The sequence below is a fragment of the Aethalodelphis obliquidens genome, unplaced genomic scaffold (assembly GCF_003676395.1).
Source record: "Aethalodelphis obliquidens isolate GAN/ISIS:26980383/991018 unplaced genomic scaffold, ASM367639v1 scaffold2, whole genome shotgun sequence".
NCBI classification, from domain to species: domain Eukaryota; kingdom Metazoa; phylum Chordata; class Mammalia; order Artiodactyla; family Delphinidae; genus Aethalodelphis; species Aethalodelphis obliquidens.
Genome location: NW_020837946.1, coordinates 53,615,227 through 53,633,661, shown reverse-complemented (window position 1 = coordinate 53,633,661; position 18,435 = coordinate 53,615,227). Strand labels below are relative to the sequence as shown.

At 34.8% G+C, this 18,435-nt stretch overlaps 1 protein-coding gene across 4 annotated transcripts in view; it reads right to left on the bottom strand.

Moving 5' to 3' along the window:
* The window catches only part of SESTD1 (SEC14 and spectrin domain containing 1), a 142,846-nt gene that overhangs the window by 93,373 nt on the left and 31,038 nt on the right, over nt 1-18,435 (bottom strand). For all 4 annotated transcript variants that reach the window (XM_027126934.1, XM_027126943.1, XM_027126961.1 and 1 more), the window contains one exon: nt 2,001-2,092. In XM_027126934.1, the coding sequence (XP_026982735.1) occupies nt 2,001-2,055 (55 nt within the window). In that variant the 5' untranslated portion in view covers nt 2,056-2,092. The remainder of the gene's footprint in view (nt 1-2,000; nt 2,093-18,435) is intronic.

Here is an 18,435-nt window from a genome sequence, read left to right as displayed (position 1 = left end):
TCAATAAATGGCAATTTCAAATGGTTCAACTTAATCGATAATCAATAGTGACTTCAACTGCAAATGTTGTTTTGTTTAGAATACAAGTTTGTTTTTTTTTTAATAGACTGCAACCATGGTTTTCAAACTGTATCCCCTGAATGATTTTGTTGGTTTGAGAAGTTTTTCTCTATTATTAAAAAAGTTTGAAAATTACTGGTTGAAATAATTAACGGTCAAGAGCAAGTCAAGAGGAATTGGGTTCAGAGAAGTCTCATTTTCTCCTCAAAAATCGCTAAGCCCTGCATTAAACCAAACTGCAAAAAGGTTCATATCTGAACTGCAGCACTCTGACCCACTGTGAAATTGTCTGCAGAGCACAGGTCTAACATACAGGATTACATTTAACCTCATGCCCTCAGCTTTCACTAAGGGACAACAAAATAATCACCAGTGTAGATGCAAAAGAAGGCAGATGTCAAGAAGAAAAAGGCTTTCAAGATAGGTATGGTCACCAGGGTCAAATGCTGCACAGAGACAAGTAAAATAAGAATGCAAAAATGTCACTGATAAAGATTTTTTTTAAATAGTAATATCCACTCTTGGCAACAGTATAGGCAAACTGGCTTTTTTTTTAAATTGAAGTATAGTTGATTTACAGTGCTTCAGATGTACAGCAAAGTGATTCAGTTATACACATACATATATATCTATTCTCTTTCAGATTCTTTTCCATTATAGGTTATTACAAAATATTGAATATAGTTCCCTGTGCTATACAGTAGGTCCTTGTTGTTTATATATTTCATATTTAGTAGTGTTTATCTGTTAATTCTAAATTCCAAATTTATCCCTCCCCTCTTTCCCTTTTGGTAACCATAAGTTTGTTTTCTATGTCTGTGGGTCTATTTCTGTTTTCAAACATGCATTTTCATACACTGGTGAGAGATCAACAATTGCCACAATATTCTTATAGGGCAATCTGACAAAACCTTTAAATATAAATGTAAATTCTCTTTAATACTTCCAGTTGTAGGAATTTATACTGCTGGACTTGTACAAAATGCACAAACTGTGAATAAGAACGTTTCCTACAATACCACTCATATCATAAAAAAATAGAGAGAAAACGTAAGTGTCAACTGGTAAGGGAAGAAGTTTTTTTAAAAAAGAAAACACATATTAAATAAAGAACTAATATTACTGGTGGAATTCAATATCTTATTTTCTCCTTTATAATGTACACTAGAAAAACATGCCAATTTACAGAGAGATACAATATACACTGAAAAGGACATTAGTAGCCTAAATATCAAGACAATTCTGATAGGACCTAAAAAGTATAAGAGAGAAAAAGCAAGATAATACAACTTAAATAATCTTCAATAGGTGGGTCACAGTACCTATTCTAAAGCATGTGCAAATTTACTCAATGGTCCAAAATTCCAGAAAATTGCTACACCCAGCGTCACCACTGCTTTCACACTAGCAATATATCTCGAAGCTTCTCTTTGACTCTTCTTAGTCAATGCAGACTTTGGGTTAATAATGGAAGGTAAATTCAAGCCTTATAACCAAATTCGAGCAGTAAAAAGTGAAAACCATGTAATTTATTTCATAACTCCCCCCTCATAGGAAGATGGAAGACAAAAGCTGGACGGGATAACACAAAAATGAATTACTCTATATTTCAGAAACAATACTTTAGATGCTGGTTTGTCAATTATTCTCAGCCTGTATTAGTTATTTCATTTTTATATGAGAGGTGAGATGTCATGACATCTACCCTGTAGAGGTCATTTAATCAAATTACAGAACAGAATGAAAACTGGCTGCCAAGCACCAACAGTGACAGAGTTGGCTTGCACCGCTATCCATTCTGAGTACAAGGTGTCTCAGAAACACCTTTAAAACAAAACATTCAGAGAAAAAGGAAATGCCTTTCTGCCAAACTTATCAAAGAAAAAAAGATTAAACAAATTTATACATCAAACACTTCCAATTTTAAGAAGAAAACATACCTGAAAGGAAGGCTAGTTTTTTCTTCAGAATGGGTAATATTACTGAGGCCTCCATTTTACTCCAGTAAACTTCCTCCAGTAAATTTTCCTTTCTGAAAACACAGAAAGTTAAATGTCAACTACAAGATAATAATTACTCTATGAAATATACACAGACATACCTCATTTTATTATACTTCACTATATTGTGTTGTTTACAAATTGAAGGCTTGTGGCAAACCTGCATTGAGCAAGTCTACTGCTCATTTTTCCACCAGCATTTGCTCATTTCGTGTTTCTGCGTCACGTTTTGGTAATTCTTGCAATATTTCAAACTTTCTATTATTATATTTGTTATGGTGGTCTGTGATCAGTGATCCTTGATGTTACCACTGCAAAAAGGTTACAACCCACTGAAGGCTCAGATGACGGTTAGCATTTTTTAGCAATAAAATATTTTTAATTAAGGTATGTACATTGTTTTTTTAGACATAATGTTATTGCACACTGAACAGACTACAGTATTACATAAACATAACTTTTATTTGTACTGGGAAACCAAAAAATTCATGTGACTTGCTTTACTGCAGTATTTACTGTGGTCGTCTGCAACCGAGCCAGCAGTATCTCTGAGGTATGCCTATACTTAATGGCTTACGCAGGGTTTCTCAATCTCAGAATTACGGACACTTTGAGTCAGATTATTTATTCTTTTCTGTAAGGAGTTGTCCCGTGCCTTGTAGAATATTTAGCAGCATCCCTGGCCTCTACCCACTAGAATCCTAATACCATTCCCCCTTCCCAGTTGTGACAACCAAATGTCTCTAGACACTGCCAAATATCCTTTGGCAGGCAAAAATCACAGCTAGTTGAGAATCACTGGCTTAACTGTTTTTCGGAGCAATGCTCTTGGGCTAGAACAGTGCCTGGTACATAGCAGTAACTCAACAAATTATTTGTTGAATAAAGGAATGAATCAATTAATCAAACTTGCAATATCTATTACTCTACTTATTTACGCAGCTTAATTCCAAATATCTGATTCTTTCAGATCCACTATTAAATGGCTTTCTCTCACTTCTCATATTTTTGCTTCCCCATAACACATAATAACTTACCTTATCCTCATGTTTACCTCAAGTTATTTCCCAATATACTATTTCAATTTTTGCCCTCACTGTTAACTGCCTCTATCTCTCCACATTTTATATTTTAAATTTGCCAGGAGAAAATCTGATTAGCCTAGTTATCTTTTTGTACCAAGCCATAATTCACTGATCTTGGTTTAGTTTTCTAGTGTCCACTCAGGTACGCCCAGGGGTTATGGAAAATACAAAATGGGACTATTCATACAGCAAGGGCTAAGAGCAAGACAGTTTCCTTTAAATGGGAGCTTTGGCATGGCAGGCATCTGTATGCTTGGCCAGCCCAATATACCATCAAAGCACGATTTTAAGAAAAGCAGGAACTTCAAAACAAAACATAACAAGAAAATCAAAGGTTCAATTATATTAGCCACCTAAACTTAATTTCATGTCTGAGAGAGTATTCTCCATCACATTTATCCCTCCTTCCCTTGTCCTACACCCACATACCATCACTATATAGTGACAGTTCCTTGGAGGACACTGTAAAATTGCATTGCATTTAGTGAAAGTATACTCTTTTATAAACAGCCTCCTCTTTTTTTATTGAGCTATAACTGACATAGAAAATTATATTAGTTTCAAGTGTACAGTATGATTTGATACTTGTATATATCGTGAAATGATCACCACAATAAATCTAGTTAAAATCCACTACTATAAATAGTTGCAAAAATTCTTTTCTTGTGATGAGAACTGTTAAGACTTACTCTCTTAGGTCTTTCAAATATGCAATAGTGTTATTAACTACAGTAATCAGAAAGCACACTCTCTTGAAAATAATTTTCCAGCAGAGCAGAAAATGTGACTCTATATTACTTACTCAGCAAATACTTGCTATGAACCTATCCCATTTCAAGCACTGTGCTTTCAGCTGGAGCTAAAAACTCAAGTCACAGCCTTGCCCTGAAAAAAATGTAGTCTTTTGAAAAAATTCCCAGATTACTTGGAAAAAAAACGATGTAGTCTTATTACTTGTCAGATAATGGCTACACAAGCAAGGCTACTTAAAGAAGTATATTATTTTACAGCTTTTGTATATACAACTAAAAAAAATCACTACTATTTTTATATATCTACAAAAGAAAACATGTTGTCAAAGTAAATATGACATATTCTCTTCAAGTTTTATCCTCGAATATTTGTTTGCAATTTGTTCATTCAGTTTTGTTCTACATCTGCCCAGGCTAACATACAATTAGTAGGAAGAATGAGGGAAAAGCTCATGTTTTACATGTTTAACCTAAAATAGTAGCACTTCATGTTTCCAGATCAGTATCTTGACCTGATGAGTTTTTTCTCCAGCACTACAAGAACCAGACAGTTCAGACTCACGGCTAAGCTCCCTTCTCTGGTGACCAGCTTGTCAAAGACCAGATGTAAAAGTCTGATAATGATGATTAAGCAAGTTAACATTTACCAAGTGTTTACTACAAGGCATACATTGTTCTAAATGATTTACTTATATTAATTTAATTACTCCTTGCAACATTTTTATGAGATAACTACTATTATTAACCCCATTTTATAGAAAAGTAAAATGGGGCTGAGAGGTTAAATGTGGCCCAACATCTCAAAGCTAGTAACTGGGGAAGTTAGGATTCACACCCAGGCAATCTGGTTCCAGTAATGATGTTCTCAATATCACATGATCAGCTTACCAATAAAACAGCCCTGAAAACATCCAGTGACATCGGGCCAATTGAACAAGATGGAGTCCTAGCTTTTGCATTATCGGTGCAAACGTCAACACAGTGAAAGGGGCAGTACTAAGAATTATTATTAAAATAGTTTTGAACTCACAGACCCCCCCGAAACCTAGTAACAAGAGAACTGCTGATCTAGGCTGTCAATGGGATGCTCCAGACAACTTCTCAACTGCCTTTGTGTCCTTCCTATTTTCTGAGCCTATTTCTCCATCCTTCTCATAAATTCTGAGTTATATACATCTTTCTAATGAACCCCTTTCTGCTTAAGTTTTAGCTAGAGCAGCCTTCTCTTTTAGTCAATGGAGAAACTTGGTACAGGAAGCAACTGCAATTCAGAGTTTGGTAGGTCTTATCTGCAATCATTCAGCACCGCTGCTGCTTCTTTGTAGGTTTTTTTTTTTCCCCAATCTGTTGCCATTTATTCTGAATGAAAATGTCCATCAATACACTGAGGGTTAAGCCTTGCCACAATAAAACCTAATTAACCAGTACCCAAGAAAAAAGAACCTCTGGAATTCCTAAGGCATGAGAAATGATAGCTGCAGGTAATCCTTTGAATAATATCTGTGTTACCTAAGCTTTGCAAGTCAGGTTATCAATTTTATGCCAGCAAGTGCCAAATTTTTCACCACTGTGTTCTCCACATACTTAAAGTGCAAAAGGGAGATGGTTTCAATCTCTAGTCTAGATTTACCTTGGCAAACTATAGTACCCAGAAGCAATCTTACATTTCATCACTGTCTCCTGAGACACATGCTCTTTCCAAACTTTCCATGACTTCACAAAACCACCTCAGCATGGCAAAATACTAATTTTTTTTAATCCAACAGTCTTTTTTTTTTAAAGAACATTTTGAAAGTGATGAAAAAGTAATTTAAAGTAATGAGAAATATAGATTTTTGGCTGTGTGGGCCAATATCAAATGAATTGATGAATAAAATGTGAAGCAGTCAAGAGATGAAAGCTGTAATGTTTACTCTTTATATCTTCCTCCCTTCTACAGTCTCCTTTACATCAATCTCTTTCATTGTTATCATAAAAGAGATGGATAATAAAAAGTAATGATTACTGTACTACTAGTTCCAATTAAATGTGGTTTTGCAAGTCATTTGTTTTACACTTTTCAAGTCATTAGCACAGCCATAAGAAAAAAAATCTGCCATTTCTAGTTATATAGTTCATAGAATAATGTACAAAACACACAAAATAAAGAGAAAATCCTGCAAAAGACGATACAACCATCCACTACCATCACCACAATAAATGTTAAATAACATGAGGTATTTGCTCATGCTCTTCTCCAGTAGGTAGATATAGATCATTATTTTTCACAAGAAGCTTATTCAACCTAAATATATCTGAGTGAATTATATTCTCAAACAAGGAATGAAGTCAGTGGCAGACATATACCTGATATGAATCAATGGAAAGTGACAAGGAAAACATGTCTTTTAAAAAATTTGCCAAGTGAAGCAGGCCTAAAAAATGGCAGAAAATTCACAACATGCTTAACACAAACATGTCATATTTCATATATGGTTATTTAAAACGATCTATTTTAAGTCACGATTTATAATACATAAAAGAGGCAGAAAGCCAGAGTTTACAGCAGGTGAAGTGCCTTGGAAACTGGTGAACATAAAGGAAAATGTGCAACCATGACTGCATGTTGCTTTCAACCAAAAGCAAGAAACAGCAAAGTAAATTAACATCATTCCTAGGTGCAAAATAAACCCTACCTAAAAACAGAATCCCTACGTTAGGGATGATGAATTCTGAGAAATTCTGAAAAATGTAAGGAGACTAAGTTTCAACTGATATTTGTATCTATCTTCTAGCTTGAACATCTTTCTCAAGACCTTGAAGAGTTAAAAGAGGAAAACTGGGGCAACTAAGTAGTTAGAGACCAAGTCCTATTTATCTTTACATTTATTTACTCATTCATTCACTCATTTAACAAATCTACAATAAGCACCTACTAGATCGAGTCAAGGCGAGGCGCTGGATATATTTGGCATTCAAAAAATATCTGATTAATGAATGGATAAATGAACGAACAAATGAACAAACATATGAGACCATCAGTAAAGTGAAACACATACCCTAGGAAACCTAACGTTATCACAACTACCTGACAGTCGACACCTTGTGGTGTGATAATAGACCACCTGTGCATACTTTTCCTTCAAAGCGGCTTCTCCCAGCTCCTTCTACTGGGACACTCTCCCACGGATCCAGCCGCTACGTAAATCACTGGATGCCAGAGGAAGGCAGGTCTATGATGATGGTAAGGGGGACCTCAATGGGTGCTATCAATGGGCAGCCGTTAGAGGGCAGCAGAGGATGTGTTTAAGGAGCAGGAAAAGAGAACTCTGGCCTTTTAATCAAGACTGGGCAAATTACACTTCATAAGAGACTGTAATTGATGATATGAGTGGGTACACTGGAACTCCTCTCTCAATAAGTATAAATCAACCAGTTTATTTGGAAAATTTAGTTAGATTCTTCCAAGAGGCATTTTTAACAACCAGTGAAAACCCATTAAGATAGCCTAAGGCTAACTAAATCATCTCTAATGAGTCTACATCATGTAGACACATAATGGCAATGAACAAAATCAGAATGCAGGCTCCTCAGCCCTGCATTTTCAGAAGAAATACTATAGCTGTCCTTAAATTCAGATTAGAAATACCTTCAACTATTGTGACAGAGCAAGAGCAATCCTAGATGAAAACAAACAAGCACACATAGGTACTCACTACTACCTAACTGGGCTCATCACACTATGTATACGTATATAAAATTATGCAGGAATAAACATTACTCAACTTTAGGAAAATATATCAGTAAAGCAGTTCAACAGTTGAAAATATCTGTCATTTTTTTATTATTGTAGGTGCCAGTGTATGATTATTAATCTGTTTTTACAATAACATTGACAGTTCTAAATGAAAGAAAAACAATCCTTTTGGACAGACTTTAAATGAAAATGATAAAATAATTATTAACTTTCATCAAAATACAGATCTATCCAAAACAGTAATTCTTCTAAATAAAATTGAAAGCTGAAATGTCAAGTATTTTACAGATGGATCAGGCCCTAGTTTATTCAGTGAGGGAGGGAGGAAGGAAACGGAAAGTTCTGAGGTTTCTATGAAAATATAATCTACCTTGAAAGACAAGAAAATTCTATATTGAAGGTCCAATTGGACATGAAAAGTCCTACACTGTATTTAAACGTCAAAAATTGAAAAGCTTATGGTAATGATAGCCTACCACTTAAAAACTATTTTCAAAAACAACATAAGCAACTACCCCTACATCACCCTCCCTGCCCTGCCCCCTCTCCACAGGAGCCAGACACCAATATCTACAAAGTCAAAGGGAAGTCAGTTCTTTAAGGATTTCCCCACCTCTCTAGCTAGTCTACCAAACCCTTAGCAGCAGCAAACTTTCATTTTTGAAGGTCCAGCTTCAAGAAGTCCTTTACTCCATGACTTTTTCAAATCTTTGGCTTTTCTTGTCTGTGTTAATTTATAGGTAAATCCTCCTTCACCAAAACTGGGGCAGCAAAAGGAAAAAGGAATATTGCTTTACAGAAGTGAATCAGGCTGATGGAATTCCAATAAGGTAAAGGTATTTCTGGCATCCCCAGCTATAGAGTACCCTATAGCTAGAGCTTCTTCACCTGCTGTCACAGCTCTCTGAGGTGAGCTCTCTTCCTGCACGGCTTCTGCACTCCAAGAAGCCTGGACAGCTTCTTTCCCCAGGGCAATGGATGTGTCCACTGAGTTCCCCTGCCTGGGTACAGGTCTTCCTCCATCAACAGGGGAAGCATGTGATAACTTTACAAACTCACGGTCTTATTTCTAGATCCCAACCTCTCTTGACCTGCTATAGGTGTCTCCTCCCTTCCTCTTTATCTCACAATTTCTCTGGGTGGGTCATCACTAAACCTGTTCTCTACTGACCTTTATCCTAGAAAGAAATGTTCCTCCTCTACACTTGGCAAAGACATACATGCCTTTCACTGAGCTAATCTCAGGCTAAATCTAATTCAGACATATAATAGTCTAACGGATTTGAACAGAAGTTCATATGTATCATCAAGTTCCTAATTCTAAATAACTGGCATACAAATTAATTTTTAGTACCAAATTGTTTATATGTTGGATACCACACATATACAAAAGAGTACTTTTGTTCAAATGAAATAATATATATACAAAACATGAATTAAGACTTTGGCACTATTAAGTTTTCTTGTTTATATAATGACAATATTTGGTATATACCAAACACCACACTGGAAAAAAAGTTAAAAAATATAGTACAAAAGAAAGTTTAAAAAATTTAAGTTAACTAAAGAGACAGAAAACTGCTCAAAAAAATGGAAATTATTATGGCATTACCCAAGCAGAAAGAAGCCAGTGGAACATGTGAAAGTTGTCTTCCATCAGATTAAAAGTCCATTTAACAAAACCATGTATATTATAATGTATTTTTGAGGTAAAACTACAAAAACAATACTGAACATACTGCAAATCCTTTAACTTGTTCATTAACTAAAATGTCACATCACAATCACATGGAACAAAGTAATATAAGACATACAGAAAACTGTGAACCAGCACCTGTTATCCCTCAGAAGGATTGTTAGCAATGCTAGATCTTTCCCAAGCAAAGTCCTCCCCCGCTGAAGACCTTTCTGCCATGGGATTCTGTTCCAAAGAGTTGTTCTCCCTGAAAGGCAGTCTGGTGCAGTGGTAAACATCACAGTCTTAGTTAGAGCCAGGGTGTGACTCTGAGGCAGCCACTTACTAGCTAGGTGGTTTGGGCAATTCCTTTGCTTTCTTTTATGGGCATAATCACCGAACCCACAGGACCCAGGATTAGGTGAGCTAATGTATGTATAGTCTTTAGTATACTCCAGAATGTTAAACACTCAATAAATGGTACCTATTATTAGCAGCTAAATTTTCCTTCCTCTACCAATTACTAGCTTACTACCACTGATTCTCCATGAAGGCCACAGCCAAAGCATTCCCACTAAGGCCTTCTTGCTCCAACAAACTAAAATGGGCACAAACATATTACACATAGCTTAATACATCTTGGCATTTTTTTTACATTCCAAGAATATTATTTCATCCTCAGAACAACATATAGTTATATTAATATCCCCATTTTTTCTGATGAGAAGACTGAGGCACAGAGAAATTAAATAATTTGCCCAAGGTCATACAGAAATTAATAGATTTATAACCAGGGATTTAGAACCATGGAGAGCATCTACTTGAATTTTTTCATTTTATTAATAAGGAAACTGTCTTAGTGCATTTGGGCTGTTATAATAAAAGTATCATAGATTGAATGGCTTATAAACAACAGAAGTTTATTTCTCACATTTCTGTTCAGGCTGTTATAATGAAAATACCATAAAGTGGGTGTCTTATAAATAAAAGAAATTTATTTCCCACAGTTCTGGAGGCTGGGAAGTCCAAGATCAAGGCACAAGGAGATTCAGTGTCTGGTAACGGCCCACTTCCTGGTCCTCAGAGAGCCATCTTCTACATTTGTCCTTACATGGTAGTAGGGCAAGGGAGCTCTCCGGGGTCTCAATACTAATCACCTCCTAAGGCCCCATCCAAACACCATCAACTGGGGATTAGTTTTCAACATATGAATTCTGGGGGGATACAAATATTCAATCTAGAGCAGAAACTGAGATCTACAGACATAGATTTATCCTTCTAAGGCCACAAAGCACGTGAGTACTAACATGAAACTCAGACTCCTAAAACCCTGCACAGAGCTTCTCTCCACTATATTGTCACATAATAAAATCAAAATTAAAAACACATGAATAAAAGAGAACCATTATTTCTACATATGTTAATAATTTTTTAAAACAATTATGTCTCCGTGAAAACTTACACACAAATGTTCATAGCAGTATTAGTCAAAACACTAAAGACATGGAAACAACCAAATGTCCATCAATTCTGAATGATAAACAAAACATGGTACATCCATATAATAGAATATTACTTAGCAATACAAAGGAATGAAATATAGACACATGGTACGACATGGATGAACCTTGAAACATTATGCTAAGTGAAAGAAGCCAGACACAAAAAGTCACAAACTGTATGACTCCATTTATATGAAATATCCAAAAGAGGCAAATCTATAGAGACAAAGTAAAATAGTGGTTGCCTAGAGGTGGGGTAAGTATGCGGAATGACTGGTAATGGGCAGAGGATTCTTTTTTGAGGTGATGGAAATGCTGTGAAATCAAACTGTGGTGATGATTCTGTAAATCTATTTAAAAAATCACTGAATTGTACACTTAGATTGGGTAAATTTTATGGCTATAAATTTTACCTCAATAAAGCTAACAAAAAATAAAAAACAGAATTGCTCATTTTGTAAATCAGGAAAATCTGCATGAAAGTGATGAGCACTTTAAGTATTAAAAAATAAACACTAAAGATGTGTAAGCAGTATGTTCCAGAAAGTCTGTACAATGAATTGCATATGCTGAACATTTTATCCCCTGACTTCCACTATAATTAGAACACACTACTATGAAAGAACTTCAGCTGCAAAGACAAATTTCCTTCAACATTGTACATTCTGGATGGAGTAAGATAAGAAAAAAGATTAAATGGATTAAATAGAGGGAAGAAAGGAGAATGTAAGCAATAATATTGATACCACTTTTATGTTCACAGTTGCCCAAACTATCACTTTAGGTAAACTGGCATTTAGATTTGCTTTTTATTTTTAACCTATATGGAGATTTATAAATAATGGTCTTATCTCAGGGTATCTCAAAGTTTTCATACCAACACACATAAAAATATCCAAGATTTGAGTAAAGGTTAAATATTTATTGCTTTCAACAGTATCACATGTCTTAAAACAAACTGTTTGCTTTTGAGAAAAGTGTAAAATATACCTTTGAATTAAAATAATACTAAGACTTTTCGGCATTCCCGAAAACTCAAAGGCTTAGAGGATCACTGAATGCAAATCACTTTGAAACATCACCTACACTAAAAGGTGGAATGTGAAATTAGTTATCTGTATATTTCCTTATACCTCCAAATAAAATAACAACGACTAATATTATTGAGAATGTTCTATATACAAAGCAGTATCCTAATCACTTCATGTTCATTGCTTCATTTATAACTCACAACTATCCTATGAGGCTAGAATTACTGTTATTACCATTTAACAGCTAAGGAAACTGAGGCTAAGTGAGATGAAGAGAGGTTAACGTGCCCAAGGTCATGAAGTTATTAAAAAGCAGCAAAATTGGCATTTAAACCTAAGGCTGAGTCCAAGGCTTAAGTGACATTACTTCTCATGCTCTTGTTTAACACAGTGACCTGTATTATGATATGAATAATAAAGGTCTTTAACACCTCTCAAATAGAATTGTTCACTTTTTCAGATGTAATGACAGTAAGGTTATATTTATTAAAAAGAGTACATTATCTTTTAGTGACAGATACTTTAATATTTACAAACAAAATATGTCTGGGATCTGCATCAATAATGGGGAGGGGGAACATACATGAAATAGGATTGGTCACATTGACAACTGTTGAAAGTAGACAGATGATGGGTGAACAGTGGTTCATTTTACTACTCTCTCTGCTCTTGTATGTTTGAAAATGTCCATGATTAAATTAAGAAAACTAAGTCTTTAAACATACCAATACTGTAAAAGAGGAAGCTACAATCCTTTACTTTTTTTACATTTAGCAATATTTTATCTCAAAATCAAGAAAAAACAGGAAATAGACTACATACAATTTTTTAAAATATTCACCAACATATCCTAAAGCTCTTTATGTAGAAAGATCTGAGTATTTGGTCCCCATGTAAAACTGCTGAGGAGGAGACCAATTCTGACACACAAAATAACCAGAAGATACAAAGAAGCAGATAGGCAGGTGGAATCCCTGCTTTCACCGCTGTGCTGGCACTGGAGACTTTTGTTTCCTGTCCCTTTAGGTTTTTCTCACTTTGTAACTGGAGTCATTTTCTCAGCAGTCTCCCTCTCACTTTCATACTCTTTTATATATCACTATATTATACTCTTTTATAAGAAATTAAATTACTAAGAAAAGCAAAAGCTTAAGTCCACAACAGGCATTCACTGTGATGTAGTGGCTGGTCAGAAGACAGGAAGATCTCTTAGATGGAAGACTCAATTAAGTACCATACTGTTTGACTCAGAAAAGAAAGAGAGTCCAAAGGTTTTGCATGTAACACGTATTAACACTTAAGAGCATGTTCCAATTTAATAACAATTTGTTTTACCTATACAGTCAACAGAGCCAAGAAAGTTATTTCTGAAATCTTAAGTAGGTGTTAAGTCAGCCATTTGAATGCATCCACTTGTTTGCCCAGGAAAAAGCCTGGCACATGACCAATGCACAATAAATATTCACTGAATAAAATCCCTTCTCACAATCCTGCCAGCTTTCTCGTTTAAGTGCCACTGGGCAGAATAATTAGGAAGAAGGAGAAGCAGCAAGGTAAAAACGATCAGATAATTTTAAATTTGACAAAGCACTATGAAAAGAGCATGCATTTACTCTGAGGAGAATATTAAATTACATAGTTCAGGGACCTTTACTGAAACATCTTGGGACCTGGCCCATCGGGATCATGAATGAAGACAGGCATTTTATAACAGCCATTTTATAAAGCCTTCTTTATGCTGAGCCAACTCTAAATTTTGGCTTTTAGAAATGGCTTATTTAACTTTACTACATTTATAGCCTAAGTGAGTCTTCATTATCTATTTTCAACACTTGGAAAAAGTCACTATTTAAATGAACACTTTTTCATTTTCTGAAATTGCATCTTCACTTTTATTACAGCATTCACCATCAGCCCCTCCTCCACCTCACTTTCTCATTTTAATATCTATAAATACTTTTCCAGTTCCTAGTTCTTTCTTGCAATATTTAGATGGCTCCTGATTCTAGCATACACATCTCACTTGTCAGATCATCTGATTTGTAGAATCCACAAAACAACCACAGAAGAAACTTTGGGATTCCTCTGGACAGCCAAAAAGAAGCTTTTGACAGCAAGTATTTTGAATAATTGAAGCAATATCATGTCTGCCATCAACTAATCCTATATTTTGGAAGGGAGACTATGGCAACAGCAATTAGAAAGAATACTACTTTTTTATTGGAACACACTACATACAAAATCAAATTTTTTAAAGTGAGAAACTGTTTACTTTACAGAAAAATGATTTAAGTTTAAAAGGGCTTTCTTGAAGTGGCCCCTGCTTCTGGTACAAAGCATACCAGTTAGGTAGGAGGCAACAAAGCAGCACTTCCCATTTTTAATGACTTCTGTACTGTTTGTGGAAGCCCTGAAAATAAGCAGAGGCAGAAGGGTGTCATAATTAAGAACTAGAGTCAGACTGACCTGGGGTCAAATCCTAACTCTGCCCCTTTTCAGCTGTGTGACCTTAAGCAGGTTGCTTTACCTCTCACCCTGGTTTTAGTACCTAAGAGGGCCCAGCTGCCATTCTGTGTAGGGTGAAATCCCAGCTTTCAATAAATCCCATTTTAGCTTAAGCTCATTACACTGGCTTCAATGCTTAAAATTAAAGGGACTAAAAATAAGACAATCATCCTTGCTGAACTCCATCCTTAAGATCCTCCCCGCTCCCAGGAATCTTCCTTGATATCGATATCTATCAACCAACCACTGAAGCAAATTGAGAGACACACAATCCTTTCACCTACCAGAGGTAGGTACTCTGCTACAGTAACGGAGGAGGGTACTCTTAAATTAGTATTTTCGTAAGTCCCTAAAATATCAGCCTTGCTCACATAAATGCAGAGGCATGAGCAATTTTCATCTCTATAAAACTACTACAAAATTAAATCAGAACAATTACACTGATGAAAAATACCCCCCCAAATCGATAACAAAGCAGAAAACGTTAATAAACATCCAAACTCAATTGTATCTCCTTAAATACAAATTTGGTATATGAAAAAACACGTTGGATCACAAATTTACAAATGAAAAACAGAACAAACAAAAGCTAACAGAAATGAAAAAAAAGAGGTGAATGAAAAAGATAAAATTCTATCAGAATTGAAGACCAAATTGCAAGGTGCTCAAGAAAAAATTCAAATAAAAACTTAATAAAAGACACTGAAGAAAACAGTAAAAGAACCAAGAGGATGAAAATGAGATAATGAAGTAAAAATAGAAAGTTTTTGAAATGGAAGATAGACAAAGAAGATATAATTATGTGTAACTAGAGTCCCCATAGAAGAAAAACAAAACATTAGAACATTTAAAACTACAATCCAAAAAAAGCTTTTCAGAAACAAAAGGCCCAATAATACATATTAAAAGGATCCAGTACGTAGAAGGGAAAACTGACCTGCTACAATAAACTCTAAGACATATCCTAATGAAACTATTAGACTTTAAAAATAAAAGGGAAAATAAAACCAAGCAAAAGGGTCAAATAACTTATAAGGGCAAGAGAATTAAGACTGGCATCAGATTTCTCAAAAACAACATAAAAAACAAGGGCACACTGTAAGCAAGGAAAAAAAGTGTGAATCAAGCTGTCCTTCCAGTATCAAGGCTATAGAAAAACAACTTTACATATGCAAGAACTCAGGGAACACTGTGCCCACAAGCTCTTCTTAAGAAATCTCCTAAAAATTGAGATATATCTACCAGTAGGTGACTGGGGAACCTCAGCAAAAGACTGATGGTGAGGATTTAACACATTTAACTGTAGAACTAAGAGCAAAACAAAGTTGCAGTTAAGTTTGAAGAGAAAGTAGACATAATTCAACTAAAAACATGGGAGAAGAGAGAAAAAGAACACAAAATAAACTCACTGATTATTCAAATAGCAATAGGTAAGAATCAAAGCACACCATTAAAAACTAAAATAAAGGATAGTAGAAAGTTAAACAAGGAAGAGGGCATTTTAAAAAGGCATAAGTACACAAGTAGCTACTATAACAAAAACAAAAAATAATATATCCAAAATACCCAAAGAAATTTTTTAAAGGGAAGTGCAAAGAAAGCACATCACAAAGAAAAATATAACATAATGCATACAGTAGTATATATATAACATAAAATGACAAAACTGAGATTGAGCTCAACAGTCATTAATAGAAAATGATTTTTTAATACAACTTATAAAAAAAGACCTAATTAGGGCTTCCCTGGTGGCACAGTGGTTGGGAGTCTGCCTGCCGATGCAGGGGACGCGGGTTCGTGCCCCAGTCCGGGAAGATCCCACATGCCGCGGAGCAGCTGGGCCCATGAGCCATGGCCGCTGCGCCTGCTCGTCTGGAGCCTGTGCTCCACAGCGGGAGAGGCCACAGCGGTGGGAGGCCCGCGTACTGTGACCACCTAGAGGGGTGGGATAGGGAGCGTGGGAGGGATGGAGACGGAAGAGGGAAGAGGTATGGGAACATGTATATGTATAACTGATTCACTTTGTTATAAAGCAGAAACTAACACACCACTGTAAAGCAATTATACTCCAATAAAGATGTTAAAAAAAAAAAAAGCTACAAGGACATACTGTACAACACAGGGAATATAGTCAATATTTTATAACAACTAAAAATGGAATATAACCTTTAAAAATTGTGAATCACCATGTTGTACACCTGAAACATATACTATTGTACATCAACTATACCTCAATTAAAAAAAAAGATAACCTAAAACAAGGTAAATCAAAAAGACTAAAAATTAAAGAGATAGGTAAAAGCATATCTAAGCAAATAAAAACAGTAAACAAAAAGCAGGAGTAGTGATCCTGATACAGAAGAATTCAAGTCAAAAAAGCATTAAACATGACAAAGAGAAGCAACATGTAATGTTGACAGCCATATTATACAATGAAGATATAATAATTAAGAATACTTATGCTTCAAATACCACAGCAATTACCTTTAAAGGCAGAAACTACAAGGGATGCAAAAAGACTCAGAAAAACAACTTTAGTAATATGTAAGACTAGCACACACTCATGAACTTAACTGAGAATATAAACAACTTATATAATATAAAAAGGTAAATCTTATATATCAAACTTTATACCCCGATAATAAAAACTCCTCCTCAAGTGGACCTGAACACTGACCAAAAATATGGGGGTGGAGGGGGATCATATGTAGGTCTTAAAGTATATTTCATGAAGTAGAAATAATGTAAAGGCTGATCACAAGTCTAATAAAATTAGACATCACATCACTAACAGAATGAAAATTACAAGGGCATTCTACTCCAAAATTTTTAAATTGTCTACTAGTAAACAATTTGACTTACACAAGTTAAGTATGAACCAAAATTACAGATTTTCTAAAAAATGATACATTTAATGCACTGAAAAGAGGAAAATCTATACACTTGAAAATTTATATCAATAATAAAAATAAATTCCTAATTCAAAAAGAACAAAATAAACAAAGGAAAACACAAGCATGGAAATAATAAAGATTAAAAAAGAAATTAATGAGGTAGAGAATTTCTAAAAATTTATCTAATTCACAAATCAAAATCTTAGACTTTTTTAAACTAAGAAAACAGACAAGGTTAATCCAGAAAAAACAAAAGGAGAAAACATAAATATACAAAATAAGGGGGAAGATACACTTTCAACAATATAAAAACAAATATTATGCAAGATTATTCATTGCAGTATTAGCTGTTATTGAAAAATACAATTAGAAATAACATGAATGTTCAAAGTGTAAGAACAGTTGAATAAACAGTTGGTATAGCCACACAGTGGAACACTATGCAGCTCTAAAAATGAATGGAGATCCCTATGAAATAATATAGATATCCAGTACACATAGACAAGTGGAAAAAGCAACGTGCAAAAGAATGCCTGCAGTGTGCTACTTTTTGTGTAGTAAAAAAGAGGAAAGAAGAATATATATATGTATATGCTCATCTTGTGCAAAGAGAAACAAAAGAGAAACTTAGACTAACTGCCTATGGGAAGTAGGAGAGAATGGATGGAAAAGATGGGGGACTGGAAAAGAAGTAGAAGACATGGGAGGGATGACTAACATTCCTCTTTCTGTATAGTTCTAAATTTTGGAACTATGTGAATGTTAAAATAACATTTGTCAAAAATAACAAAATTAACAATGATGAGAGAAAAAAAAAGAACCCTAAAAGAGAAATCAAACAGAAAGAAATGTCTCTAATGGCATTTCAAATGATAAACACAATTACACTAAAGAGGAAAGGGGGAGGGGAGAACTAACCCAAGTAACTTTTGAACACAGTATTTTTAATAATACTCTCAGGCTATAAACAAACACACGACATTGTAAAGCAACTATACCCCAATTTAAAAAAATAAAAAACAGGAAACTAAATAAACACTGAATTCCAATAAATGTTTTGTTTTGTTTTTCACAGTGTTAAAGATTAGCAATTCTGAATTACTTTCTGTGTATTCTAGGGTTGAGCAAATAAATAAGTAAACTGTGGATAATGGGAGCCGGAGTTCTCATGGTCAGAGAAGAGAGTTACAAATAC